This window comes from Passer montanus, unplaced genomic scaffold (assembly GCF_014805655.1).
Source record: "Passer montanus isolate IOZ18808 unplaced genomic scaffold, ASM1480565v1 scaffold71, whole genome shotgun sequence".
In the NCBI taxonomy this organism is placed as follows: Eukaryota; Metazoa; Chordata; class Aves; order Passeriformes; family Passeridae; genus Passer; species Passer montanus.
In genome coordinates this window covers 3,931,542-3,958,562 of record NW_024372259.1, presented here as the reverse complement: position 1 = coordinate 3,958,562, position 27,021 = coordinate 3,931,542, and the positions used below count along the sequence as shown (strand labels likewise).

The 27,021-nt window shown below is 41.8% G+C and overlaps 1 protein-coding gene across 3 annotated transcripts in view; it reads right to left on the bottom strand.

Moving 5' to 3' along the window:
- Positions 1-647: 647 nt before the first annotated feature.
- Positions 648-27,021, bottom strand: part of SUCO (SUN domain containing ossification factor) — a 38,957-nt gene continuing 12,583 nt past the window's right edge. Inside the window, exons 3-24 of one of the 3 annotated variants that reach the window (XM_039730242.1) lie at positions 26,010-26,105; positions 24,594-24,739; positions 21,183-21,323; positions 20,857-21,007; positions 19,797-19,917; positions 19,440-19,564; positions 18,911-18,978; positions 18,180-18,287; positions 17,114-17,219; positions 15,185-15,205; positions 14,896-14,951; positions 13,891-13,982; positions 13,348-13,413; positions 11,059-11,133; positions 10,322-10,418; positions 8,266-9,408; positions 6,933-7,020; positions 5,400-5,504; positions 4,324-4,478; positions 3,881-3,972; positions 2,711-2,766; positions 648-2,546 (exon numbers count right to left, since the gene is read on the bottom strand). In XM_039730242.1, coding sequence (XP_039586176.1) covers positions 2,100-2,546; positions 2,711-2,766; positions 3,881-3,972; positions 4,324-4,478; positions 5,400-5,504; positions 6,933-7,020; positions 8,266-9,408; positions 10,322-10,418; positions 11,059-11,133; positions 13,348-13,413; positions 13,891-13,982; positions 14,896-14,951; positions 15,185-15,205; positions 17,114-17,219; positions 18,180-18,287; positions 18,911-18,978; positions 19,440-19,564; positions 19,797-19,917; positions 20,857-21,007; positions 21,183-21,323; positions 24,594-24,739; positions 26,010-26,105 — 3,555 coding nt within the window. In that variant the 3' untranslated portion in view covers positions 648-2,099. The remainder of the gene's footprint in view (positions 2,547-2,710; positions 2,767-3,880; positions 3,973-4,323; positions 4,479-5,399; positions 5,505-6,932; positions 7,021-8,265; positions 9,409-10,321; positions 10,419-11,058; positions 11,134-13,347; positions 13,414-13,890; positions 13,983-14,895; positions 14,952-15,184; positions 15,206-17,113; positions 17,220-18,179; positions 18,288-18,910; positions 18,979-19,439; positions 19,565-19,796; positions 19,918-20,856; positions 21,008-21,182; positions 21,324-24,593; positions 24,740-26,009; positions 26,106-27,021) is intronic. The other 2 variants (XM_039730243.1, XM_039730244.1) reach the window with 2 other exon arrangements.

Genomic DNA, 27,021 nt, shown 5'->3' with positions numbered 1-27,021 from the left:
AAACCCACACTTCCCCCCCCAAAACAGCAAGCAGTCTCCTCCCTCAGCAAACTGCACATTCAGTTATACTTTTAAATCACAGTTCTGTGATGAAGCAGAGTCCTGAGGCACTGCAGTGCTGGGGAGGCCTCCTCTGACAGGCAGATGCTGGGCAGTGAATTTGGCATTTGGCTGCCCAAGTCCTGCTGGGCTTGACAGAGATAAGTCAGAGGGGGAGCGACCAGCAAGGGGCAAACTTCCAGCCAAAACCTCTAGTTTGAGATAATGACTCTCTGACTTTCCTTTCAGGGCCTTTGTACCCTTCCCAAGCCTTAGCTCTGAGTAGCAAGAGGTCATTTCATGCAGTTCTGACAGAAAGCCACCACATGCAGGGATCCCCAGGGCAAGGTGTGAGCTGACCTGCTGGAAACCTCTCCAGCAGTTTCACAGGGCCACAATTCCTGACCTTGCAGACAAAGCACCACTCAGCCCTCAGAATCCACTCCCCCACACTTTTCTTTATTTAAACAGAAAAACATATCTAGGCTGACAAGTTTAAGAACTCCTTACCAGAGCCCAAAGGATCCCAAGGGCTGAAATTTTAAGACCAGTCCTTCTCTAAGAACGTAAGCCACAAGTTTCATTCTCAAAGGAAAAAATGTCAGTAAATGAAAGACAAAGTGTTCAGATTTATTTGGAAATTCACAGTTTCTAATGGCACTACAGCTCTGTAGTTACATACTCTTGCTCCACAACATTGGATGCTGCACTCTGGTGGTATGAATTTTCTTCATCCAGGTTTGACATCCTCCTGAATTCATGTTCAACACGTCTGGTTCATGTGCTCTGACTGGCTAATTGTGCAGATCAACTCAGAAAGTACATCACTTTAAAGTACTCATAAACTAACAAGAAAGCAGCAAAAAAACAAAGGCTTTAAATAACTCACATTACATACAATACCTAGGAAAGGCATCAGATCTGTTAAAAAGGGTACCACTAAAAGTGCTCAATAAATTAACTTATTTTGTACAACGTGAACCTGTAACACCTGTCAAAAGGAATAACCTTTTGTTCCACTCACTCAGAACCACACTCAACAGTTCAGCAACCACACATCCTATAGTATCCAAGTACACAGTCACAGTCAAAATAAAAAACACTTGAGTATGAAACACCAGCCATACCAACACTGCACATTTGTTAGCCAATACAAAAGCAAACGTTATGGAGACACCTGCTGTGAACCAGCCCGAAGCTCAGACTCCAGGCTTGGCAACCTCAACACGCCCAGAGCAGGCTCTGAGAATGCACCCTCTCATTCTTCAGCACAACAGCAGTGAGCACTCCTCATCCACTTCCTCCAGAGAGCTGCAGCAGGCCATTCAGGTGACAAATGCATTCCTCAGCCTCCATCACCAACAGGAAATCCTCAAGAGCCACGTCACTGATTTTGCACATCAGAGTAAGCTCCGATTGTGACTGAAGGTGCAAGTAAACACAATTGCCACCCCTGGTGAGAGATTTTCCTCAACAGAGTTTGCAAAACAAGAATCTAGTCAGGCAAGTCCATCTCTTGGTATTTTTACAGTATCCAGTCCACATTACTGAGTCCAGCTGAAGGCCAACATGTCCCTTTACAGCACTGTAGTGTTGCATCTTCAAAAAAAGCTAGAGAAATTACAAAATAAATCAAATGACAAACAACTGTATCTCCCCTCTTCCAGTGGCATTATAAATAGACAAAAGGCACATAAATATGGGAAGGTGCAAGAAATAGGAACAAAGCTAAAGGAAGAGGATTAGGCTTTTATCCCTATTCCACCCAACAAACTGGGTTTCAAAAAATTTCTGCCCCAGGAACTGTGAAAAAAAACCTTTATAAAATGAACCCTGCCCTCCCTCCCCCCGACACTGTTCTCATAGGAAATTATCAGCCTTGTAAAGCTGCAGCTTATAGCCAAGATTGACACAATCCCATCTATTTAAAAAGGCAGAAACCAAATTTCTGAATACTTTCCAATGAGTTGAGCTCTTCGTCTCCCACTATGCTCCCACAGAATACCACAGACTGTTCTCAAACGAACAAACACTCTCCTGTTTGAGAAGTTCAGCTAGGTTTAGATGTGTCCAGAGACTGTCGTGACACCGAGTGTTCCCACTGTTATATCTTTGTTGCCTTTGATTATGTCATGCAGACTTGGCATCGACCCCGACTTAGTCTGTATTAGAGTTTTTATGAGCTTCCCTTGGTCTGAAACTTTCGACCGCCTTCGCTTCACAGCCCTCTTCTCAGTCTTTGCCTTCTGGGCCTGCCCGTTGCACAGGCTGGTGCATGCTGAAATGCCACAGAAATAGGACTCGTCCGACTGCGACGACGTCTCGGAGCTCCCTTCCGAGGGAGGGCCCTTGTAGGAGGAGTGATAAACCTCCCCAATGTTAGAGAAGTCCCTCTGGTTCGTGAAGGGCTTCCTTCCTTTGATGTCCCCGTTGGCTATGGGGTGCACGGGCTCTGTTGTTGGCTTAATAGTCTCTGGTTTTTCACTTTTGTACTTGCAACGCTTTTTCTGAAACCACAAGTGAAAATAAAGAAATGGTGAGGCTCTGGAAGGCAAGCAGAGCATGCAAGCCAAGCCTAGGAACCAGCAGGGAGAGCAGCTGAGACGTGCATCACATGCCAGCACAAACACCTCAGCCCCACCAGCTCCCTCCCCACAGGGTGAGACCATACCTTCTTCTCTGGGGAAAACTTCAGGGGCTCCACAATGTACAGATCCTCTGGATCCACTGCAAGAGAGAACAGACACTTAACAGTGCTGACACTGCCAGCTCTAGAGCAACACGGTCCCAACCAAACAGCAGCATGACAAAACATTCCCCTGAGCAGGCACATTTCTCCCTCTCCCCCTCTGTAAGTCAAAGGGGTCACAACACAAACACTGTAAGTCAGGTCAGCACACAGAGAAATTCCCCTGTGCTGTCATGGCAGCTGTCAGTGACACACACCTGAAAAGCCCTGGCCTTCTCATAGTTGTGGCCATGGGAGAGGTGCAGAGAACATCCTTTGGGGGAAAGGAGGAGCCAGTGAGTGTTGCAGTCCAGGCAAACAAACTGCCCCCAGTGTAGGAGTGTTTCATGTGCAGCCTGCCCCTGACAGCACAGCTGTGCACCTACCAACGAGGCAGATGTTCACACTGACCTGAGACCAGTGGGGAGAATTTGGGAAAAGTGTCATTTTGAAAAAAAAATAGGCCTTAGCTAGTGTTCATGGCATCACACTGCCAGCTCCAGAGTTTTAATGGAATTTTATTCACAGAACAAACCTGTGAGGCAAGTTTGCTGCACCCAGAAGAGCTGTGTCAGCAGCACACTTGCTAGTTACTATGATCTGCAACACTTGCTTTTGCATGGCACTCATGGCCTAAGAAATCAAAATTAGTTATCCCAAATCTACCGTGAATACTGCAAAGATCAGATCATTCCTCATACCCAAGCCAAGATAAATGGTCTAGGTTTTCTTACTGAAGTTGCTAAATTTGAATCCTAAATACCTGCCAAGTTTCAAACATAGGACTATCAGGACTTCAGAAAAGTAGGACACTCAGACTTCCCACGTCTGGCATTTCCAAGAGAAAAAAAACCTACTTTCTGCAAGCTTCACAGCTTTGCAGACCTGAGTGCCTGCACTGATTGCTCCTAACCCTAAAAAGCCATCTGCAGAGCAGAACAGATCTGTAGCAAAAACTGCATGTAAGGTTTCAGCATAATTCAGCACAGTTCTGTGAGTATCTGGTAACTTGTTCACAAACCACCTCATCTTACAGAACACATACATGAACACACACACAATGTGCAGCACTAAGAGCAACAGCACAGACCAGATGTATGATATGAATAATACCTTCTTTACCAGCTAGCTGAAAAGACTGGGATCTGACCAGTGGAAGGGAAGTTCTTCTTTTCAAATTCATATCATCATAGGAAGAGAAACACCTAGGAAATTCCAGAAAGTTTTTTTAACACATTTTTCAAGACTTTGTCATGTACATTTTCTCATTAAAAATCATTCCTGGCAGAAAGACAGAACTGTCTGCTGAGGTGCCAAATAAAGCTTGGCTAACAGACACTGTACTGTGTTTGCTACAAGTTATCAAGGCATGTTTTTCAAGTGCACTAGCCCCAGAATGCTCCTAGGAGAGTGTTATGATTGAGAGCCCTTTGATATCAATTCTGAGTGTGCAGAAAGAAAACTCCGAATTAAAGCACATGTGTCAGTACCAGCAGACTTAGGAAATATTAATAAAAACTGCAAGAAGAAATAAGTTTCAAATATAAATACATTACCTTTTGGGGCTAGGGTAGTGATTGCTTTTGGGAATTTTTGAGAGGTAATCTTCACAGAACTGAGAAGGGCTCCTGCACCGCTGCACAAAAAGCACCAAGCCCAGGATGAGGCAGAGAACCAGAGAAATCACCAGGTAAGTCTGGCGATCAGAAACCTGCAGGGATTGGAGACAACTGCTGAAGACAACAATTCCATGATACTGCCATTCTATGCTCTAAGCTCTGAAAGGCAAATGCAATGCTCTCAACCGACTTTTCTTTAGTTTCACTAAACACCTGTTCATATTTCAGTAACTTTTCAGAGGTTTGATGCAGTCTATTGGCTGTGCAGCATTCAGGAGTGAAGGCTGAATCCCACTAGCTGCTATCAGGACAAGATCCCCCTGCCTCCAATACCAGCACAACTACAGAAGCTGCCACCCCCTGCAAAGGGCATCCCAACTGCCCTGAAAGCAATACACCTCCCATAAGAAACCAGGCTCAGAAAGTAACTGCTCTGGTTCACAGCTGACATGGATGCAACACTATGGCAAATCTAAACTGTACTTTTAATCAGCTGACACTGCAGTACTTCACAAAATACCATTAATAATCACTTGATTCAATGTGGTTTCACTGACCCCAGCACTCAAACAGGAGCCCATCCAGCCAGGCATCAAAGGAGGAGCCTCATCAAGTGTTAGCTCTAGGGAGGTCTTTGGCCATACCCACAAAATATAAAAAATCATGTTTATGGTACTGCTTCAAATGTCAGCCAGGCAGAACATAAACACTGGAGAGAAAACGTTCCTAATATTGTTGCTGAGATTTCCCTAATCTCTAAAGATGACAACAGCCAGTAGGGAAAGGAGAAGGGTGCCTTGGCTCAGACTGGAATCATGGGGCTAGGGGGGCTGCAGTAATTATGACCAATTTTGCTGTGCACAAGACAGCTCATGTTACTCAGATTTGCAGCTAGAAGTTTCAGATAAAGGAGGCTGAAAACAACACAGCAGACAATTTAAAACTTCATTTGAGGACTCTGGTCTCTTCAAACAGATGTGTTTATGCATCCATTTCCTCTGGACTGTGATTACCTCACGTTTCAGCTCCGCCACGGTCGCTGACAGATTGGAAGCCAGCTGGGTCATGTTGGTGAGCTGTGCTTGTAGCAGCTGGATTGCCTCTGTCTGACGCTGATCCTGTGGAGAGCAGTCACGGGCACGCTGTCAGTGGCCAGGTCCCCACTGTCACATGTCCCCATGGCTACAGAATGAGTGTTCTGTGTGACACAGCACGGCACTCAGCAGCCACACAGCCTACCCAGCACTGCTTACAACACAGTGCTCACGTACCATCTTCATGTGCCAACTAACATTTCCTATCATGATGCCAAGTGCATTTCATTAGAGACACTTCTGCTGTCCTCACCACAGGCAGAGTGAGCAGGCAGCTCCACACAGTCACTGTCAGGAGGCCACAGAACACACACACAGCTGCCAGGCACAGCTCCACTCCAAAGCTGATGCCCAGGACAGGAGCCCAGACCAGCCAGGAATGGCTCCTTCCCAGCTAACAGCTGCTGCCTGGAAGAGCCCTAACAGGACTCAATCCCTATGAGAAAGGAAGGTGAGCAGAACACCAGAGGGGCTAACTTCAGACTGACCAGCACTGATACTCTTCCAAAAAAACCCCAAAGCCAACCCAGAAAAGGCAACACATGGAAGCTGCCATTTTCGTCACTGTTCATGGATGAATAAACTCCAGGCCTGGGACTGCACTTCACAAACTTTCAGACAGGCTGGGATCAAGTCTGCTATGCCACATGCACAGCTGCTTTAGTGAATGTTTAGCACAGCAGTTACTGCTCTATGTCACAGCTGCTCATCACTGTTCATGGATGAATGAACTCCAGGCCTGGGACTGCACAAACTTTCAGACAGGCTGGGATCAAGTCTGCTATGCCACATGCACAGCTGCTTTAGTGAATGTTTAGCACAGCAGTTACTGCTCTATGTCACAGCTGCTCAGGAAAGCCAAGATGGCAGAGCAGGGAAAAGCCACATTTTAAAGAATGAAGAAAAGTTTTTGTTACATGCACTGCATTTTTAAATGCAGATTTGGCCTAAGTCATTACTGTAACCTTCTTCCTTTCTATAGGCTCAGTCTCTTCAGCAGCAGAGAAACTGTCTATCCATACTTTAAATCAGATAAGGAAAATGAACCACATTTGAAATTGTTTTGAGTGCAGTTACACCCAAGAAACAAGAGTTGGAACTGACCTGGGTAACCTTTTCATTGACAAAGACATTGAAGAGTTGTAGCCATTACCAGCTGACAACTGATCTTTTCTTCAAGTACAAAATCAGAAAACAGAGCTGAAAATGGCTTTATTCTGAAACAACTGAGAACATGTCTAAAAATCTTATAATGGAGAAAAATAGGGTAGCATGGAATGGATGCTCTTAAAAGGCAGATATACAGCTCAGTTGATAGAGGATTTCTGCACCTCTGTGGCAGAGATTTCACTGCAGTCAACTGCAACAACAGACCCAGGGATTTCTCAGGGCTTCATTAAAAGCAAGCCCTTCCAACTAGGAAAACACCTCAATACTCCAAACAAATCATACCTGCTCTTCTGCTATTCTTGAGGTGTTCTGAAGTTTTATTATTGTTTTATTGAAAGCCTTCTGCATTTCTTCCATTTGTTTTCGGTACCTAAAACAAAAGGTGGTTAAGGCTGAGATATTAGTGCACAAAACTCCTCAGCTTAGACTTGTCTTCAGAAAACATGACTGCCAGCAAAAACCTTCTCTTTGCCCAAAGAGCTTTATTTAAATATCAAGTTGTACCTGTTTTAAGTTTCACAAATAAAACAGATGTGTCTTTTGTTTTGGTTTTTCCCCAAGGTTATGGTCCAATCTATTTCAACACCTTCAAACTTGGCGCCAATTCACTCTGCCCAATAAACTGTGAGCCCCTTTCTTGGAACCAATTCTGAAATGGGTCTATCTCCCCACTCTCCTGTAGCTAAGGAACACCACAGATAAACACCAATACACAGAGACATCCTTCACAGGAAACTCTTGGTTCCCTCTCCACAGTGACTTATTCAGCCAGAGTTACTACAGATAACAGGGTACTTTAAGTGGAAACAATTTAATTAAAAAGGCATTGTAGGTGTGTGACATTCAGTTCAACAGTAACAGAAGGATGTGCCCTTTTGTAGAAAGACTTATGGACAGGATTATTGCCTATATCCCAACAACACTTTATCCTTTTAAAAATCTCACAGCAATATTCCTTAAAATAAAACAAACAAGATTTTATCTGAAATACAAAGAGGGAAGAAGTTCTAATTCATACAGGGTAACTCCAACAGCCACCTAGGCTTGGGTCCTTTCCTCAGCTTTCCATACAGCTTTAAGCTGTGATTTACTGTTGTATTGCACTAAGTGGTTTCTTTAGTTATTGTTTTGCACTGGGTGGTCTTGTTATTTTGCACTGAATAGTTCCCATGGTTTGTCCCACACACAGCCCCTCTCCCCTAAGCCCCAGTGCAGGTGGTCTTGTCCTGGGCCAGTCCCTCTCATCACCTCTATCCCATCAGCTGTGGCCCCTCTCCTCCACCCTGTTTCCCCCGGGTTTAAAGTCTCCTGGGAGGAGAGCCTCAGTCTCTTTCCCCCCAGGGATTCAGCCTGCCCAGGTGTCTTCTATCCAGGAATAAATGGGACTCTGGTCCAGAGAGGAAAGAGCTCCTCGAGTCTTTCACTTTTGTCCTTGCAAGGCCGCGAGGGGCTGAGGGTCCAAAGCTACCTGGATCATTCCCGAATGGCCCCGAGAGATCAGCCCTCACAATTCACCCTCTGCCCAGCCTCCCCTGTTCTCAGGGGAGCCTGGGCTGCTCCCAGCCCTCCCTGTTCTCAGGGGAGCCTGGGCTCCTCCCAGCCCTGCTCAGCTCACCTCTGACTGAGCTCTTCCAGGTAGCGGCTGCTGAGGGACATGTTGACCTCCAGGGCCTTGATGCGGTTGTTGAGGCGCATGAAGACAGATTCCTTCTGGTTGGATCCATGGACGAGGTTCCCGTTGGCATAGCCCAGCTCTGTGGAGTTCTGCAGCTCAGCATAGAAATCTGTGGCTGTTCTCTGTGGCCCCCCCGAGACCGGGATTGCCAGCAGAGCTTCTTCTGCCACCTGCTCATCCTCTTTAGTCTCGGCAGGCACAGGAGGCTCAGCAGGTTTCTGCACGTCTGGAGTGCTCTCCTTCCCTTCCACAGCATCACTGGCTACCACATCCACTGTGCTTTCAGGCTGCAGAGCAGTCTCTGTAGGCTTTGGAATCACTGGGGTAGCAACAGGCTCTCTTGTGCTCACCTCCTTTACCTCAGTGGCCACACTGGGCTCGGGGCTGTCTTCCACAACTGAGCTCTCAGCCTTTTCCACTTCAGTGCTGAGCTCTGGGACATCCACCTGGGGAGTCACCCTTGGTGCTACCTGGCCTGAGTCTTCTTTTGGAGGCTCCAGCACCACGTCTGTTGTGGGGGATGGCTTCACTTCAGAAGTCACTTCTAGCAGGAGGGACTGAGACACAGTTTGAGGATGGCTTGGCTCCAGCTCAATGGACTCCGTGGTCTCATTACTGACCTCCTCATGGACTGCACTGAAGTCAACTGCAATAGCAGACCCAGGGGGTTTCTCAGCTTTGCTGTCCACCTGCTCAGGCAGAGGCTCCTCTGCTGCCGTGGGGGCAGCCTCAGTCAGAGCTGGCTGTGGCTGCTGCACATCCACAGGGTGAGGGGGCCTCTCCTCAGCTCCAGTTTTACTGTGCTTCCGGTGCATGGCTGCTGCAACAGAGCACCACCTCAGCACGTACTCTGAGAAGGTGGAAATGCAGCACACTGCTGCCATGTCACAGCAGTACTTCTCTGTCTCCAGCTCAAACCACGCTGCTGCCTCCTCCTCCTGCTCATCACCAGACAGCAAAGTTACTGTGGACTGGCTGGCATCTTCTTCATACTCCTGCACCAGCTGAACTATTGGGCTCTCTTTAGTCAAATCCACCATTAATTGCTCCTTCTCTATCTGTGGAATATCTGTAGTAACAAGTCTACAACAGAGTTAAAAAGACAAGGTGTTAATTCAACAGTTTTACATCCCTGCTCCAGAAGACGCTGAACAGTCTCTCAGAAATTAGCAAAGCTTAGTCCAGTGACCAAAGGCCAGTTTTGAGACAGAAATTCTGCAAGGTAATATTTTCTCTGGTGATTTTCAGTCCCAAGAGGCAAACAAATGATTTCAAACCCTACCTCTTAAACAGCAAGGCTTCTCAATTAGATATTGCTCCTTCTCTCATCCCTAAAAACAGTTACCAGTTCAAATCCTCTTTTTTACACAGTAAGCATCTTACTCTGCTAATGCAATCCTCAAATGCAAGAATCACAACATTCCCACTGACCTTCCTCAGTCTCACAACAAGGAAACTGTAAAGCCACTAAATAGAGCACAAGTCATGTCATAACATTTAAGAGGCAGGGTCTTGGCCTTAGCAGCCTAATTATCAGCAATTGTAATTGCTGAAAAACAAGAGAATCTGTACAGAACATCTCTTCTCAAGCTCACTCTGTATCTCTTCTCAAGCTCACTCTGTACATTTGCATACATGTTTTTATTAAGGGAAGTCTACCAAAGTATAAGGTTCCAAACCAGAAATTTATAGCAACACATTTTATATTCCTAATTAGCCTCCCTTGCAGGAGACCACAAAACCTGGACCAATATTAAACCACTTTCTAAGTCAAAACAAAATACACCATAATGGAAATAGCTATAAGTCAGTAACAAAATCACTAAGTGTGTCTGGTTAGTGCCATTACCATACTACAGATCTACCAAATACTTGTTTTTTCCGTTGTTTAAGTCTGCATGCCATACCTGAGCATGCTACTATCAAGGATTGCAGACTGGCCCGTGTTTGTCTCTGCTTGGAGCACATTACAAACACCCCAAGAGCAATCACTTACTCTGGTGAAGGAACAGGGGTTGGTTCAGGCAGTCTTGGGGCAGCTGTTGAAGTTGCAGGGGAGGCAGTGACATTTTCAGACACACTTTTGTTCCCAGCTGCAAGAAAGAGGAAAATGTGAACATGGAAACTCAAGAACCATCTTTGTTTTCAACAAATTCTGAGGTCTGGGTTTATTATTGGTGGGGTTTTTTTAATGATTAACTGTGCTACCAAATTTACTGCAGATGGCATCCAAAGTTATGTGAATGAAATGCTACTGACAGTTTTTGAGTATGATCTTGTGAACAGTCTGAAAATACTTCAGAGAAAGAAGCAGCAAGTTAGGACTTTACAACTTCAGCTGGGTAACAGAGAGAGAAAAGATCTCCAAATAAAGCTGAACAAGCACATGTGTCACCTTTGTATGGGTTTTCTTCTCAGCACATTCAGCATCTTTGTTCTACTTTTCACAGCCACTAGGTTCTATGACACTAATCACGTGTGCCACAAAAGGTGAAAAAAGTAATTTAAACCGTCACAGACCATCCAACACCTCACCAAAAACAAGCAAACAAAAAATCTAAAAAAACCCCCCAAACAAACAAACAAAAAGGTGTGCCACAAAAGGTGAAAAAAGTCATTTAAACCATCACAGACAATCCAACGCCTCACCAAAAAAAAAAAAAACCCACAACAAAACTTAACAAAGAAATGCAAACGTTCCACAATGCTTTTGATCTAAAAAAACTACAGTACCTTCAGCTTCAGGTGACTCTTCAGTTTTGGCTCCAAGCATATTGGCAGCGATGTTCACCATGCTCAGGATAGCATCTAAAAGAGACAACAACTACTCAACAAGGGCACTCTCAGAGGGCCCAGAGATCAGCAGAACCAAGAAATTTGCTACTTTACAACATTTGCTTGAAATTTATCACAATGTAAGGACATACTATCTGGTTATTCATTACACTGGAGGCAGCTGTTTCTTTTAAAGGTAAATGTATAAGCTAGAAATGTGTCTTTGAAAACCTGTACCATAACACCCACAGATCGGGCTTACACATATATTTATTTTAAGGAGCTGTTAAGTAGGACAGTTGCTCTCCCCTCTGAATTCACAGAAGTAAATTCCAAGAGGTCCTGCTCTACATCAGCACAGCAATTAAATACAGCTACTCTTTGGTCTTGATATTGACAACAAACATAATTGCCAGGCTTAATTAGAAGCTGAGTAGCAGGTAAAGAGCACTATATTGTAAACACACAGAAGCTGGCTTGATTTTGACCATTTCTCCCCCACCCACCAACATATGGCAGTGTATGTCACAGGGCCAAGGTCCTCATGTTAGAGAGGCATTTTAGTAGCAATGACAAATTCCTTGGGCTCCAGGAAGTTGTGTTCAAAACTTTGGTTCTGCCTTTCCTCCAGAGTATGTCAGAAGCTGCATTCCTGATTTATGTTAATCTATCTGGGTTTGTATAATGACAAAAGTCACAACAGTCAAAAGATGCTGAACTTGAGCTGTGGATGGTTTCTTACAAAAGATGAGAAAATGAGGGAGAATATAGAGTTTGTATAGAAGCTTTACAGTGTGGGAGAATAGCAGGTTCAGACTTCTGTAAGACTGCAGAATGCTTCTTATGAGATTAAATGCCTGAGAACCCTCCACCTCCTCAGAGGACTCTCTCTCTCACTCTACATTTAAGATGCAAAATGGAAACCTGTCACATTTGTCTACATACACATAAAAAAACTCACCAAAAAACAATTCCCATAAACTCTACACCTTCCAAAAGAGGAGCACTGACCACCCTGACAGAGGGGAAAGCTCTCAGTAACAAAACCCACCAGCCAGAACTAAATACTGGTCACTGCAACGTTTCAGTGCATTGGAGACAGCTGAGCACCATCAGCAACAGGTGCTTCAAATCTTTTCATCTTAGCTTCAGTAGACTAAAAAAATAAATGGAAAGTCACTGCCTTTTTCAGACAGTGAATATAAACTTCTAATACTGCCCTAGCAGACAGATCACGTGAATATGCTTGAAGACAAAGTTTAGAAGTCACAAAGAGGAGATAAGCAGTGTCAGGGAAGAATTTACTGCTTTATCTCATCTGTGAGAGGCACACATGTAGAAATAAACTGCCTTTTCCACTATCTATTTCCCTTCTGAAAACTGTTCTAAGCTGTGAATATTCCCAACCATGACCTTATTCTCAGGAGACAACAATGTTCTAGGAAAAAGTATGAAAGATTTCTGTAGCTCTGATCCACTACAGGATGAAAGCAAAGCCTGACTTCAAACAGCATTGACTGAGTGCAGATCTTCACTAGAATAACAAATCTTCATCAGCTGGGACAGAAGTGGTACAGTGCAAGAGCTCCTTAGGAAATGGTGTGTGGAGGTGATACCATCCTGAACAATTCAGCAGTGAAGACCACCATTAAAACTGAGTATTCCAGGATTCTCAGCCAAACTAACCCTACACATGGAGGTTTTCCAATGGGAAAAGTGAGAGGAGACAGTCAAGAACCTTTAGTTCTCTCAAAAAAATACACAGCCCTCATGAAGAACATAAATTACAGTATTGGCATAAAGTTGTCTCAAAAATAGTATTCTCCATCCTTCTCTCCCCCTAAAGTTGTACAAAGCAAGTCTTTATATTGCCTCCTGCAGGTTAAGCATTTTAACTAAACACACATTTCCAACTTCCACATAATTACAGTTCTACAGTACTTTAGTACTGGCCATTTACAGCCCTATGCAACTTTCACATGATCTTCAGTATTCAGAATCCTTAAGTACAGAAAAGTTTCCACAAAACAGATATCCTTACAAACTGAAAATTCATTTTTAGAACGCTAAGAACTATTCCCCCAACTCCAAATTTTTAATTATTTCTGTGAAACTACAAAAGAATCACACATTGCTTCAGCAGAGTACAAAAGTTGTAGATGTTGCACCACAAAATGTCATTTCACGTTCAATTAGCACATCTTGTTTTAAGCACAGGAATAACTTTTTCTAATAAATCATACTCACTTGTAGCAGAACCAAGAAGATTTTTTGAAGATTTTTCTTCCCCTGTGTTATAATCCAATAGATAATCTATGTATAAAGAAGAACAACCCATGACTATTATAATTTTATCTGTCGTGGGCAAAAAACACAAACCCCAAGATTTAACATGTCATTCAATGATGTGAACTTGACAGTGTGGAAATAAAACTACAGAAAGCTTGTCAGATATTATGAACTGAAATGGACACTAAGAACAGAACTGCTCCATGTGAGCTGCTTTATTTTAGTAATCCTTTCCTACTATCAGCACATTGAGAAATTGTCTATTCTGCCAAGTGAAACAGAGACTTAATACTGTATTTTTAAAGCAACTCTCTACATAACTACATTTAAACACATTGTTTTAAACTTCAAATGATTGTTGGAAAACCACAGAAATGCTGAAACACTGTCAACAAGTAAATTTAACAGTCAGATCTTTCATCATATGCAGGAAGTGATGAGCCACCAACACCAGCACAAGGGCTGTCTGAATGGCTAAAAATGCACAAAATATTTGCTTACCATAATCTTCATCAAACAGCTCCTGTCGTTCAGACTGATACTGAGAATCAGCTATTTCTTCATACTCTTCAACCATGCTAGTACCAAATACTCTGTGATCAAAGTTTTAAAATAAAAGCCTAGTATTAGGAATCATGTGACATAACTGATAAGCAGTATTGCCTTTATGTAACAAGTAAATGAGATACAGTAGTTGCAGTCACTTAAGCAAGATCAAGCAGCAGGGATGTTCATTTTCTGAGTTGTATCTACAAGGAACCTAAACAAGATCCTGTTTCTCATTTTAGCTCCAAAGAGTCTTTTCTTTCTTTTAAACTCGCACCTAGACTTTTGTCTTTGGCTGTCCATGAGCTCTTACACCTCTGACTTGCTCTAGGAGTATCTCTTGAGAACTACCTCCCTTTGCATGCCACATTCTTTGACCTCTTCTGCCAAAATCAAATCAATCTAATGTAAAGCAGCCTTGTGGACTAAAAATATGGTTTGACTTCTAACGCTAGAGACCTCCCAGATACAAAACCTGGTTTTTTAGGAGCAGTACAGAGGCTGATGGTTCTCTGAATTAAAACTTCACAGGTGTTTCTACTCAGCTATTGCAAACATTACTGACTGCATTCACCTGTGGTGCCAAACAACCCAGCAGCTTCCAAAAAGCACTCACCACACCTGCTCTTTTTAGTTCACCACTTGTTCCCTGTTTTGCTTGGTCAGCCTTGAAATGTTCATGTCCTGCTCCAAAGCTGCTCAAGGCTCCCGTTTCCTCCTCCCCTCCCCCTGCAAATATAAACTATTCCTGACATACTGGAGAAGCAAATAAAGAGATTCAAAGCTTCTTTAAACAGTCACGAAAGACACTACACAGCAGGCAGGTCAGGCAACTACTTCAATCCACAATACCTACAAGTAACTGCAATTGAAAACTGGAATTGTTGCTCAACTATTCTAAAAGCAGACTAATCCTCACTGCAAGGAGGGAGAAAGACTAAGCAAAACACAAAGTATTACCTTATAAGACTTAAAGGACAAAAATGTTCTGATCCAAAGTGTGATATCAACTCCACCTAAAGAATAAAAGGTACTTAAAATAAAACTCCAAAGACCCACAAAGCCAAAAAGTTCACTTAAACATAAACACTGGATATTGAAATTGCAAGTTTTGTTCACTCCAGGGAGTTGCAGATTGCCCACAGCAGAAAAGCCCAGATTTATTCTTGCCATGCATTAAAGAGCTGAGCCGCAGCAGAGAACACCCCCAGCCCCATGCATCCATCACTCCACAAGAAGAGGTGCTAACCTTTATGTACTTGATGAACATCTGAAGCGAGAGAGAGGAAAGGAGAGAAAACAAAAAAAAAAGTAGATGTCAGTACAAAGGCTGGACACATGCCACAGGCAACTACAGAGTTCTGCTGGGTTTAATTCAGTACTACAAATGCCTAAGAGGACAAGCTGGGAAGGATTAAGTTGTAACACAACTTCATCTGCCTTGGGTAGCAAGATTTCATTTAGCTCTTGTACGTTGCAGATTGAAGGTAACATGCAACAAGTGTTTTATTAAGCAACTGAAGTTATTCAATTTTTCAGGGCAGCATGACTGCAGATAGAATACTGAAGTGTGTTAAATGTACTAAGTGTATTTTTGCCCCTTAAAGAACACAGACTACAGAAAGTGAGTCAAAAGGAAAAACAGACCCACGGAGCATGCACTCTATTATGTACTGCTGCTGCTTCAACTCTCTGTAAAACACTTCCATTTACAGAAGCACAACTGCAACAAATAGAGCAGCTGATGACAGACTTGGGAGCTTCAGACATCTGTGTATTTCTAGTGCAGCCTTGACTACACACTGGTTTTATTTAATCTGAATTAATTTGCCAGCATTTATTAAACCACTATGCAGACACTATCACTGAAGGACTGGAATAATCTGCAAGTGAGACCAAGACAATCCCACAAAAATCCCATTGTTTTTGATACAAGTTCAGTAAGCCACTTCAAAAAATTTAACTTTTGAAAATATTTTGAACTCATTCTGTAGACCAGACATACTTAGAACTTGCTTACTTTTTGCACTGTGAAGTGAAAACATTCTGAGAATTTTACCATGCTGTATTATTCAAGGCAGAGCACTGTATCCACCAAGGGATTAAGTGCTGTAGCATCTACAAGAATTCTGCAGCTTCAGTGACAATGGCAGCTACCTTAAGGCATTAATTAATTCAGCCAGAAAACAGAATTAAAAATAAATGAAATCTCTGTTCTGTGACTCATGCAGAATTTCTAGGTAAAGAAGTTAGACAATTATCATTCATAGCTACTTTTCCATAAAAGCACAAAGCATAATTAAGGAGCACAAACTAGTATTTTTTTTTGGCCATACCATAATTGGAAGATAACACATCACTGAAGAGGACCTAAAAGGTCTGTATTTTATTAGAATTTAAGCCTTCACTACAACTCAATATTTTCACAGAAGCTTTTATCCAAGTTCAAGTATCACATTAATTATTTATGGAGTTCTATTCCCTTTGAGTCTCCTGAGTAAAGATAGCTTAATGCAAACTATTTTGAAGGTGGAGGTATCATGGTAATGCTCCAGTAGCAGTGAGCATAAATAATTTGCCTGAGTCAGAGTTATGGTTGAGTAACTGGAAAACTGCACTTGGGAGTCTCTTAATGAGAGCCAAGATGCAATCCCATACACTTTCAGATTCTCTAAACTGTACAGCCCAACATGGTACAGAAATATCAAAAAATAGGCATATTCTGACCTGTGCTCCAGGGACTGAGTGGGCAGTGTGTGTATATACACAAATAAATCTAAACAGGTAGATACAGATGTATGTACAGATGTGTAAAGCAGGCATAGCCAAGAAACAAAATAGGTCAAGATTCTTGAGCTCTTACTTTCAGGGGACAGTTGGGTAAGTCAAATAGAACAGAACTTTGTCTAGATTTTTCTTAATTCAGCTAAGTATGTACGTGGACCCAAGGGGCTTCCCAAGATCCTCTCAATTACCAAAGTGAGCAAGGTAATAAGGTCACAACCGTGACAAGATTTTAGCACCCAGACAACCCCAGCTGGGGCCACTAATCAACCAAGGGCAATTAATGGAAAGGCAGGCTTTGATAACACATTTCTTGGGATGCTGTTATACAGAGGAAACCCAGCAAACCCTTCCTTCTCTGAGGAGCATGGGTGCTTCTGCAGTATTGAGTTACCTTAACATATTTTGCATACATCTGTTCATCCAGAGGAAAGCTCTGGACATTCCTCTCATCTCTGGCATGGAAAGTACCTAATTTAATCCATTTGTTTGTTGGATACCTAGAAAGGAAACAATGGAGTCAGGTAATGAAATGCAGGTACTCACTGTTTAGAGGTATTTACATAAGTTTCTCCTAATGCCTTTCCAGAGCAGAAATACATTTTGTTCTTTCCAGCTGCAAGGTAGCAGCAATGTTCCCAACCCAAAACCTCAGCAGCACCCTCACACAATGACAGCAATGTGGAAGCCCTTGAAGCACAAAACCCCAGACCTATCCAGTCACTGAAACTGAGCCAGTCTAGAGTGAGGCCCCCCAGATGAACAGTGAAGAACACCACACCTGGCAGGCTGCATTACTGCAAGCAGGCAGCAGAAAACTGAGCAGAGCTAGAACTGCACAGCAGAACGAGTGTTCAAAGTCTAACCCTCCCTGCTTCAGGCATCCAAGAAGAAAAGGAGTTGCCTGATGCCCTTTGAATGCCTGCTCACCCAGACCAGACTTACCTGCTCACTCCAGAAAGCAGTGGGGGCACAGCACTGCCCAAATCATGCTAAAGCCACCCTCCAAGCAGCCACCTAGCCAACCTGCAGCACTCTCACCCCTTCCCATTTCTCGATGGTGTACTACTCCTCCTTTCTTTTTGAATAATCTGTGGGGTTTTGGACCTAGTTCAGCATTGAAGACAGCTCAAATCATGTGAAAATGGTCTGAATGACAAGGGAGGGAAGAGCCCACAACCCCCAGTAGCATTTTATTAAGGAATTTTATAATCTGCCTCCCACTATCCAGCTACTGTATAAATTCTGCTCCTCAACAAATTTTTCCTTTTAATTTTTAAGGTGGCAAAGGAAAAAACACTGCTAGCAACTGACAATATACATGAAGAAAAACCACGTGACTTCACATAGCATTGCACTTTGCACAATAACAAGCATACACAGGATCATGCTTCATAAAGCCTTGCATCTAATAATTATTTCATTTTTTTCATTCAGAAGGATGAGTTTAGGTAACATACCTGTCACTAATTGACACCAGAAAGTCTTTAGGAGTGGAAGAGAATAATTCATGATTTGCAATGTCAAACTGCTTTACTTGCACTGGTTCACAGAGCTCAACAACAAACCTTAAAGACAAAAAGTAAATATTTTTTTAAGAAAAGACTTTTCCTCCTGCAGTTACAATCTTCAGCCCTTCTCCTCATTATCAGATCCTCCAGTGGGTGTAAGGAGGACACCACAAAAATGCTGCACCATAAGAATCACTGGTGGTGTTTTTCTGAACACCTACTTTAATAACTCCAGGTAGCACCTCCCGCTACAAGAGCTTCATTCATCTTGTACTCAAAGGGATCAAGTCACAGAACTAAAAACTAAGGACAGCAAACAATTTAAATCACACCTGGAGTACCAATTAATGCATGGCAAATTCTGTTCACCTGTCCTACCATTATTTGACAGTCAGGGAAAGAAACCAAGAATCTTTATTTGAATGCTCAAGTGCTTTATCTGCCATAAGATAATCATGCAAAACCTGCACATATTAAGATAAATAAAAATAGCACCTTCATATTACTTCTCAATACCAGAGCTAGATTTCTATGGAAGACATTATAAATCATCTTGTGCTAATTCTGTCAGAGCTCCTCACACACCCATTCCAAGGAGCAACACATCAAGGTCAAGGCAGTCCCACAGCAATGGAAAACTATAATCACTCCTGCCACAAATGTGAGCCTCAGGAACCTACCAGATTTTAGTACTGCAAGGATTGAGCATATAAAGGTCCATGTTTTCCATCAAAATAGCTGAAGTGCTCTGTAGAAAGAAAAAAATTTGTATTTTAAATTGCATGGTAGATGCAATTTAACCAACAGCATCAAGGATTTTTCCCCTCTTTCCAACACTAAGATTGAAATTAGGTTTGTAGACTAGTATCAACAACACTGTGAGCAAGACAATTATCCAGGACACAGTATGCCATACTTTGGGGCAATCATGGATTATTTACTGTGGTGAGCTCTTTAATATAACTCTGTTCAGTTTCTGTAGGAAGTAGATTCTGCTCCCATTGTCTGAATTCACTTCAAAAGACATCAAGTTCTATAGCAATCCTCTTTAAAAAAAGCACTGATCACTGTTTACATCCTATTTTTATTAATCAAAATCCCAATAAATCCAAACACAAAATAACTTCACAAACCAATGCTCAGTTTCAAGTGTACTTTGTTGCATAACAGTACACTAAAACTGAACACTAATAATTAATAAATGCTTACCTTTGCCTCTGGATTTGCTGCCAAAATTTTGGCACCACACTCTACAGAGGCATAGTTATTCCTGTTTTTCTGGACCTTTTTAGTGGAATGCTGCCCACCAACAGCAGAAGGGTGCATTGACTGACCTAGGAACAAGAAAATATTGCTACTATAACCAACCACACAAACAAGCAGTATTTGCACTGTCAGGGAACTTCTGCTCACTGCTTTTTTATAATGAAGGCTATTAATTACGTAGTTCTAGCAGAAAAATGAAGTTCCAGGCTGCATTCCAAATGGAGACAGTCCTGCTATTCAGCTCTACTATGAGATGACAGTGCTCTGTATTTAGACCAAACTAATGAATCCTGAACTTACTCTTTTCTTTCTCCACTTCCATGACTTTCTTCTTCCATTCATCAAATGTTGGAATGTCTCCAGGGTCCTTTGGAGTTATCACTGATGTAGGGTCAATTTCTCCTGTCTTCTTAAAGTCTTTCTGCAAAAGAAAGAACCACTGATTGTGAATATTTTTCAGGACCAACAATGAAAACAAAGATGAACTTGAAAAAACAAAGCATGCTCTGATCAAGTCAAGGGCAGACACATAATTTACACCCATGTTAACAACTTAGAGCCAATGTAAGCAAGATTATAAGCCAGAAAAAACATGTGATGATTTTCTCTCAGAAATACAGATTATTTCACTGAAATACTGGCAATTTTTGTGGCTAAGCTAATACATTCCAAATAAAATGTAAGCCTTCTTCTCCAACACCTGCATTTTCTTCCCAATTTTTGCTTTTCCTCTTCCTCACGAAGAAAGCTTTCCCTGTAGCAAAAATCTTTAAACATTAGTGCTTGTCATGAAACAATTCCAGAGGTTCTCTGGAATTTCTGAACATGTTAAAAACAGCAAAATTATTAAACACTAAAGGAACCACTTTTAAGTATCTCAGAAATAATATTTTGGACTTTCCTGACAAAGCAAAAACCCTGTCAACTAAACTGTGCATTATTCCATTTCAAGTCTTCACTTCTCCTTTGTACAAACATACTCAGCATACCACCAAATGAGTGAACATTTTTTGGTAGACATTTCAAGTGTAGAGGTCATTTTGTAGACAATATTTTAGAGGCAATTGCCAAGTGACAGTTTAAATATGAACCTAAAGCAGCAAAAAATGGTATTGCTGTGGTCATTCTGATTTTAAAAAGACTCTTATTAAAAACCACAAGCTTTAGGAAGTACCTCACAACCAGAGCAGGAAAAAAAGTCATACAGTTAAGCAAAGAAAGCCTGGTCAGCTACATATCCCACTGTAACAAGGGCCAAGTGATACTTCTGGGACAGAATAAAAGCACACCACATATTTTACCAGCAGTAATAAAAACAGAGGGCATTACTCCTTTGTGTACTGAGGAGATACCAACTTACCTCCCTTTTTAGGTTCTCTGAAGCATTAAGAGCAGATTTTTGCTCATCTGCCCCCTTTTCAGCTGCTGAAACTTTGGACTCAAACTCGGATTTTGTCTTCTTTCCCTTGCCATGTGAAGATGATATGTTCTCTATATGCTGGCCTGCAAGGCTGGAAGTTTAAAGAGTATCAGGATCTGTTAACAAGGTCAGCCACATGCACTATTACACACACACAAGTACACAGAGAAGCAAGCACATGCAAATGTTTGTTGCAAAGCCAGCACAGAAGAGAACAACTCCCTTGGAAGTACTCAGAGTCACACACAACCTGCTCGGATACTCACCTCTCTGGTGGACTGACAAAAGAGGAAGGCTCACTCTGAGGGTCAGCCTCAAGTGTCCCACCAATATCACAGTCAGGTTCTGACTGCTCAGCTTCACTAGAGCTGACTACAGGGATATCAGCACGGGAATTCTCTATTGCACTGAAGGGAAACAAACAACATGCTTTTTTAGCCTTCTGGTAATACAAGGAACCCTGACAGTCAACCACAAAGATAACTGAAAGTTTTAATAAAGCAAGAGTCTCACAGAAATAATTAAGAAAAGAAGAATGAAGAATGCTGTACTTGTGGAAATGCATTCTTAGCCATACCCATGAAAGAAGAGAATTTCCTTTTCCAGCCTGTTTGTCCCAGAAAGGAACTCAAAACAGGCTTCTCATCTCCCAGAACTCACATCTAACATCTTACCAAACACTGCAACGCACAATTCCTCCCAGCATCACTACACACTAACATCTTCATAGTTACCTGGCTACCAGCAATTTTCTTTTCTCTTTCAACAAAAGAAGCAAACACGAGACCGAGTTCCCTCACTAAAGCTTCTCATGTTCCCAAGTCAAGAGGCTGCAGTGAGAACAGAACTTGGCTAAAACTAGAGGAAAACAGGGGGGAGAAAAACAGAGCGAGCCAGACTTCCTTTCTCCTAATGTCTGGGGGGTTGTTTTTTGGTGTGTTTGTTGGGGGTTTTTTTTGTTTGTTTTGGGGTTTTTTTTGTTTTGGTTTTTTTTGTTGTTTTTTGGGGGTTTTTTGTTTTTTCTGGTGTAATAAAAATCAGGTAGCCCAGCAGCCCAAACCTGCTCATCTGCCCAGATGCTGCTTCACCTCCTGTCTCCCAGAAAGGCTGAGCACACCTCATCAGACAAATGCTGAGGCACAAACCCAACAGAAAGCATCCCCTCTGCTCTTCAAGGATGATGGAACAGGCAAGGAGAAGATGGACACTCAGGTGACAACTTCTGACTGTCCTCTCCTCTCCAGCACAGGGATGACTTCCATGCTGATCCAGCCTACAGCCAGGTCTAAAGAAAGGCTTTACTCTGCCTTCTAAATGTCCACATAAGCTTTCTTAAATGGAAGCAGCAAACTAGGTTAATCCTGTATCATGACAGAGCTGCCAAAACACAAACAGCACGTCAGCAACTTCAAAGGGGATCTTTTTGGTTCCCTGACTGCTACAATTATCAACAGAAGCAGCTGCAACCAACCCAGGGAGACAATTTTAGTACCTTTCATATGATAAATTTCCTGTGGTATAAAACAAAAAACTCCTAGGTATTCCAAGGCTTTTTGCTATGTAGCAAAATCTAACAAACATCATGAATAAAAGAATTTATTAGCTATAAACAGAGAGTATTTACCCCGTGTGCCCCAAAATGCCTCCATCTGAGCTGCACAGTGTTTGGCTCTGCCTGCAACTCTTTACTGACTAAATAAGGCTGACCACCCCACAAAACTGAAACGCTGCACATGTTCTCCATTTCAGGGGGTAGGTGACAGTATGAATAATTATCAACAGAATAAAATATGGGACAAGAATGAACTTAAAAGCTCCTTGCTCTCAGGGTGTACCTGACTGGCCTCAAGTAACTAATTTTTGCAGAAGGTGAGTCTAAAAGCTGTAGTGCTCCCTCTCCTTTCAGTACCTTGATTTGCCTAAATTTTTAAAATTAATTATCAAGCTCACTTTGCACAGCATGTTCCTTACTTCCAGACAGAAAGAGCTCAGATTATTTTTCAGTAATGTTTCCTCAGATTAGACTGAGGTAGAAAAGTTACGCTCAGTGCTGTTCTAAAAATGATTGACTACAAAGTAAAACTTGGTGGGATAAAAGTCCTTTCAAAATATTTTGACTAAGAAGTTCTGCTGAAATATTAGACCAGTAACACCTGAGAGAGCTGGACTTTGTTACACTGTCAGGAATCAGCATCTAAACCAGCAAAAAGGTAAAAAATGTCTGAAGATAACAAATGCAACTGTGTCTTTTTAAAGACCTTGCTGAAGTACAGAGCTGGACCACAGCTGGTTTGGACATTAATCTGGTCAGTAAGAGCCCACCTGTGACTACTGAGAGCTGAAGTGCAGTTTGAAATCATGGATAAACATTATTTTCTTAGCTTCTCTGCTACCCCAGGTCTGCCCTTTCTTCCTGTAAATGGCACTGGTGTCACAACACCACTGCCCAGCATGAACTCATCCACCAGGAGCTCCAAACCAAGTTTCTATTTTCATTCATTTCACAGCTCAAGTCTTTGGAGTTCAGCACTCCAGTATTCCCCAGCTGTGGCAGCCAGACAATTTCCAACAATTACCAGACACCAAGCTGAATGTTTCAAAGAAAATAACATCCTGTCTCCTTCTAGGACCTGACAAGAGCAGAGCTTACAACACATTACACAAATAAATCAGTGGAGCAGTCAAAAAAAGCTATAAAAAGAACAGGCTGAAGCTACATTCCAGTTTTGCCTTATAAAAACTGCAAATTTTGGAAGGCTTCCAATTAAAGACTCTGGTGAAATACCAAAATGTGTTTAAGTTTTAGCCCTGGCAAACTAGGCAAGATCAACCAGCAAACAAAATTTCCATATCTTTTCTATGGTAAAGAAACAAAATTTGGTAAAGCAGAAAAATTGAAATCTTAAAAAACCCAAAACGCCAAAGAGAAGTCTACTTCATTTTCAATGTGTTCAATTTTTATCCAACAAAATACTTCACCTTTATCAGCAGTCAGAACAAGATTACTTCCCTTAGCACACATCAAAAAGCCCAACTGGACTTTGGGAAAATCCTTGGAAAGTGCACACACTTATTTCCACACTACAGCTCACATTTGACAGCACATCATCCCACAAGAAAAGGGAAACAAAATGAAGTCTGTGGACTCCAGAAAGTGCCTGCAGCAGAGGCAGCTCTGCAATACACTACTAAGCACCAGAACTAAACTTGACTGCATTTATATGAGAATTTGCTATTTTGTCAGAAGTCTCTTATTAGCAGAACTCGAGACTCTCTGTTTTGAAGTCCAAGATAAAATTCTGCAGAGTTCCTCCTCAACTGAAGGCAGAGGCCATTGCTAAAGCAGCCTCCATGCTTGTTGACACAGATGTGAAAGCACATTTGTGAAGGGCAGAAATCCTAATGGTAAAGCCCTGAGGGCTTTTGTAGTACAGATTATCTAAGCATGTTGGCTTTTTTTTAAATCAGAGGCTTAGAAATTCATCATGGCAATAGTATTACACCTCATGCAAATGCACAACTGTTCATCCACACACTGAGGAAATGGTGGCACTGACACCATAAATCAGCAAAACAACTGTGGGGAGCAAGCCCATCTTATCCCTACTACATCTTAACAGGAGCAGAGTAAGTGATATTTCCTCAAAGACCAAAAGAACAAATTTTCAAGAGCTTACTCAGGCTGTGAGACTGGAGGTATCTCTGAGGTAGGTGAACTGGAAGTGTTTTCAGTGCTTGGGACTATGCTGGAGGAAGCTTCATTTACATCTACTGGAGGTGGACTCACAACTTCAGGCTGGCTTGCTTCACTTATTTCTATTGTCTGTAAAAACATTCCAGGTGAATATACATTTTTCAACACTTGAGTAAGAAAAGCATTCACACAATAAGATCTACTATATAGTTCTAACAGTTTGCATTTCTGTCAAAAATTCATTTTATTTCTTCCTAGACCTAGATGGCATTCTGTGCTATTCTGGGATAGCTGCAATACTCTGCTGTAGTCTGCAATAATCATGTAAAAATATCAACTGCAGCAGGCCTGTGCAACACCTTCCTCAATCATGCATTCCTATAGAGACTGCCATGAGAAAAGCAGCAACCAAAAGAAACAGCTCTATTTGTATGTTCCATTACAATAAAATTTACTGTTTTCATCCTAAACTAAATTTTAGAGAAGGCTTTTCATTTCATCACTCCAATGGAGATCCAAAATTATTTAAAGCATATTCCATGCCGTAAGTGAACAAAGACACAAATCACTTTTCACTTTTGAGTGTTAAGACTCAATAGTCTTGAGTCTTATTTATTCTAGGTCTTCAGTTGTCATAAGCACACTCAAAATAAGGCTTTGTAAATCTGAAAGAGCATATAACCACTGAAACGGGTCAGATTAACTCCTAAAGCAAAAGGAAATGTTATTGTACAAAAATCTTTTGTCAATAGTTACATTACTCTAAGTCATCTCACTAAACATGAAGGGGTTAGGAAGTTTTAACATATTTAAACACCCAAACCATGAAATAAATATTCTTAAGTATGTTCTATGTATGATGTCTTGTAATCTACAAAACAAAAATATGTAATCAAATAAATAATCTTTAACAGTTGGTTTGTAACATTTAACACCAAGCACTGACTTTACAGTATCAATGGCACAGAGCTGAAATACAACCCTTTTCCCATTTTAACAAAGGAAATGGAAGTGACAGAAGCCATGAAGGATCAAAGCTAAAATGGACTGCTATAATCACCAGCCTGATCTACATAAAAGACCTCAAGAAAAGACTTTTTATGTTTTATTTATAAATAGACATCCATACCTACAACATCCAATTTTAATTTATCTTGGAAAGTTTTTAGTCAGTACCTCCAAATACTAAATTACTCATTATTAATGCACATGGGAAATGCAAGGTCTGTTAGCCCACACATTCTCTCTTTTACTGGAAACATGAGTCTGACAGCAACCCTGTGTACAGGTGAAACGTGAGAAATGGTTACTATGAACTTTAGATAACCAAAATGAAAGACTGAAATCCAAGAGGCATTTGAAGACTGTATGAAGACAGTGAATGAAACAAAAGCCTTGCCTGGTCAGATTTTGTCAAGTCATTGAGCAGCTCTTCCACAGAGTAACTGCGTGTGCTGGAGTCCTCAGGCTCCAGGCTGGGAGCAGCCTCTTCCCCCTGGGAGATTGAAGGGAAAACATCAGCCAGTCTGCAGGCACAGGCTCCATGCTCAGCCAGAGCAGCTACCTCTGGGACACACTGAGCAACAGCACTTCTTTCACCAGCAAAGCATCAAGAAACTAAGCTACATTCATCTTCAGAGCCACTGCCCACCCGTGTGTCAAATCTCACCTGCACAAAGACTACAGCAAATTAAAATGATTCAGTTAAATCTTCCCTGAAAAGACCATTAGCAGCACTGCCTTAAATAATTCCCTTTGTTTGCTAAGGAGAGTTCCTCATTCTACTGTGACTTCCCATGTTGACAAACCCTTCCCTATCTGCCTGCTGCCCAAAAGAGGAGAAAAAGAAAATTCTAAGCTGACTTGCATCAGACAACCGTTAGAAAATAACACGTGGCACATTTCAGTTGTAGCAGTCTTATCAGCAGAACTGCAGTAATTACACAAATCTGCCAGAACCTTGTAAAGCAACCTTTTTTTCTACAGCCAAAAATTCACCATCAAGTGCAGTGAATTTACAAAATAAAAAGTATCATCACTGGAGGGGAAAAAAGTTTTAAATGCACCAGACTAAAACTAGCAAAAATTTATACTTGCCCTTCAAACTTTAAGTCATGACTACAAAATATGCAAGCTGGTTTTGAGCAATACTTTAAAATACAGCAAGAAATGTGGTACAAATTTATACCCATTTTGTTTTCTAAGGGCTATCTAAAATCCTGTGGCTGAATACTGCAGGTGTCAGTGTTCAGACCCAAAATGGGCTGCTGTGCTACACAACACTACATGATATTAATTTGAGAGAATTAAGGCATCCACTGAAGTGCAGGAGCTACAAATCTGAGCTGACAAACCTTAGAGACAAATGAGCAACATTTCCCCCAAATACTATTAACTCACATCCCAGTCCC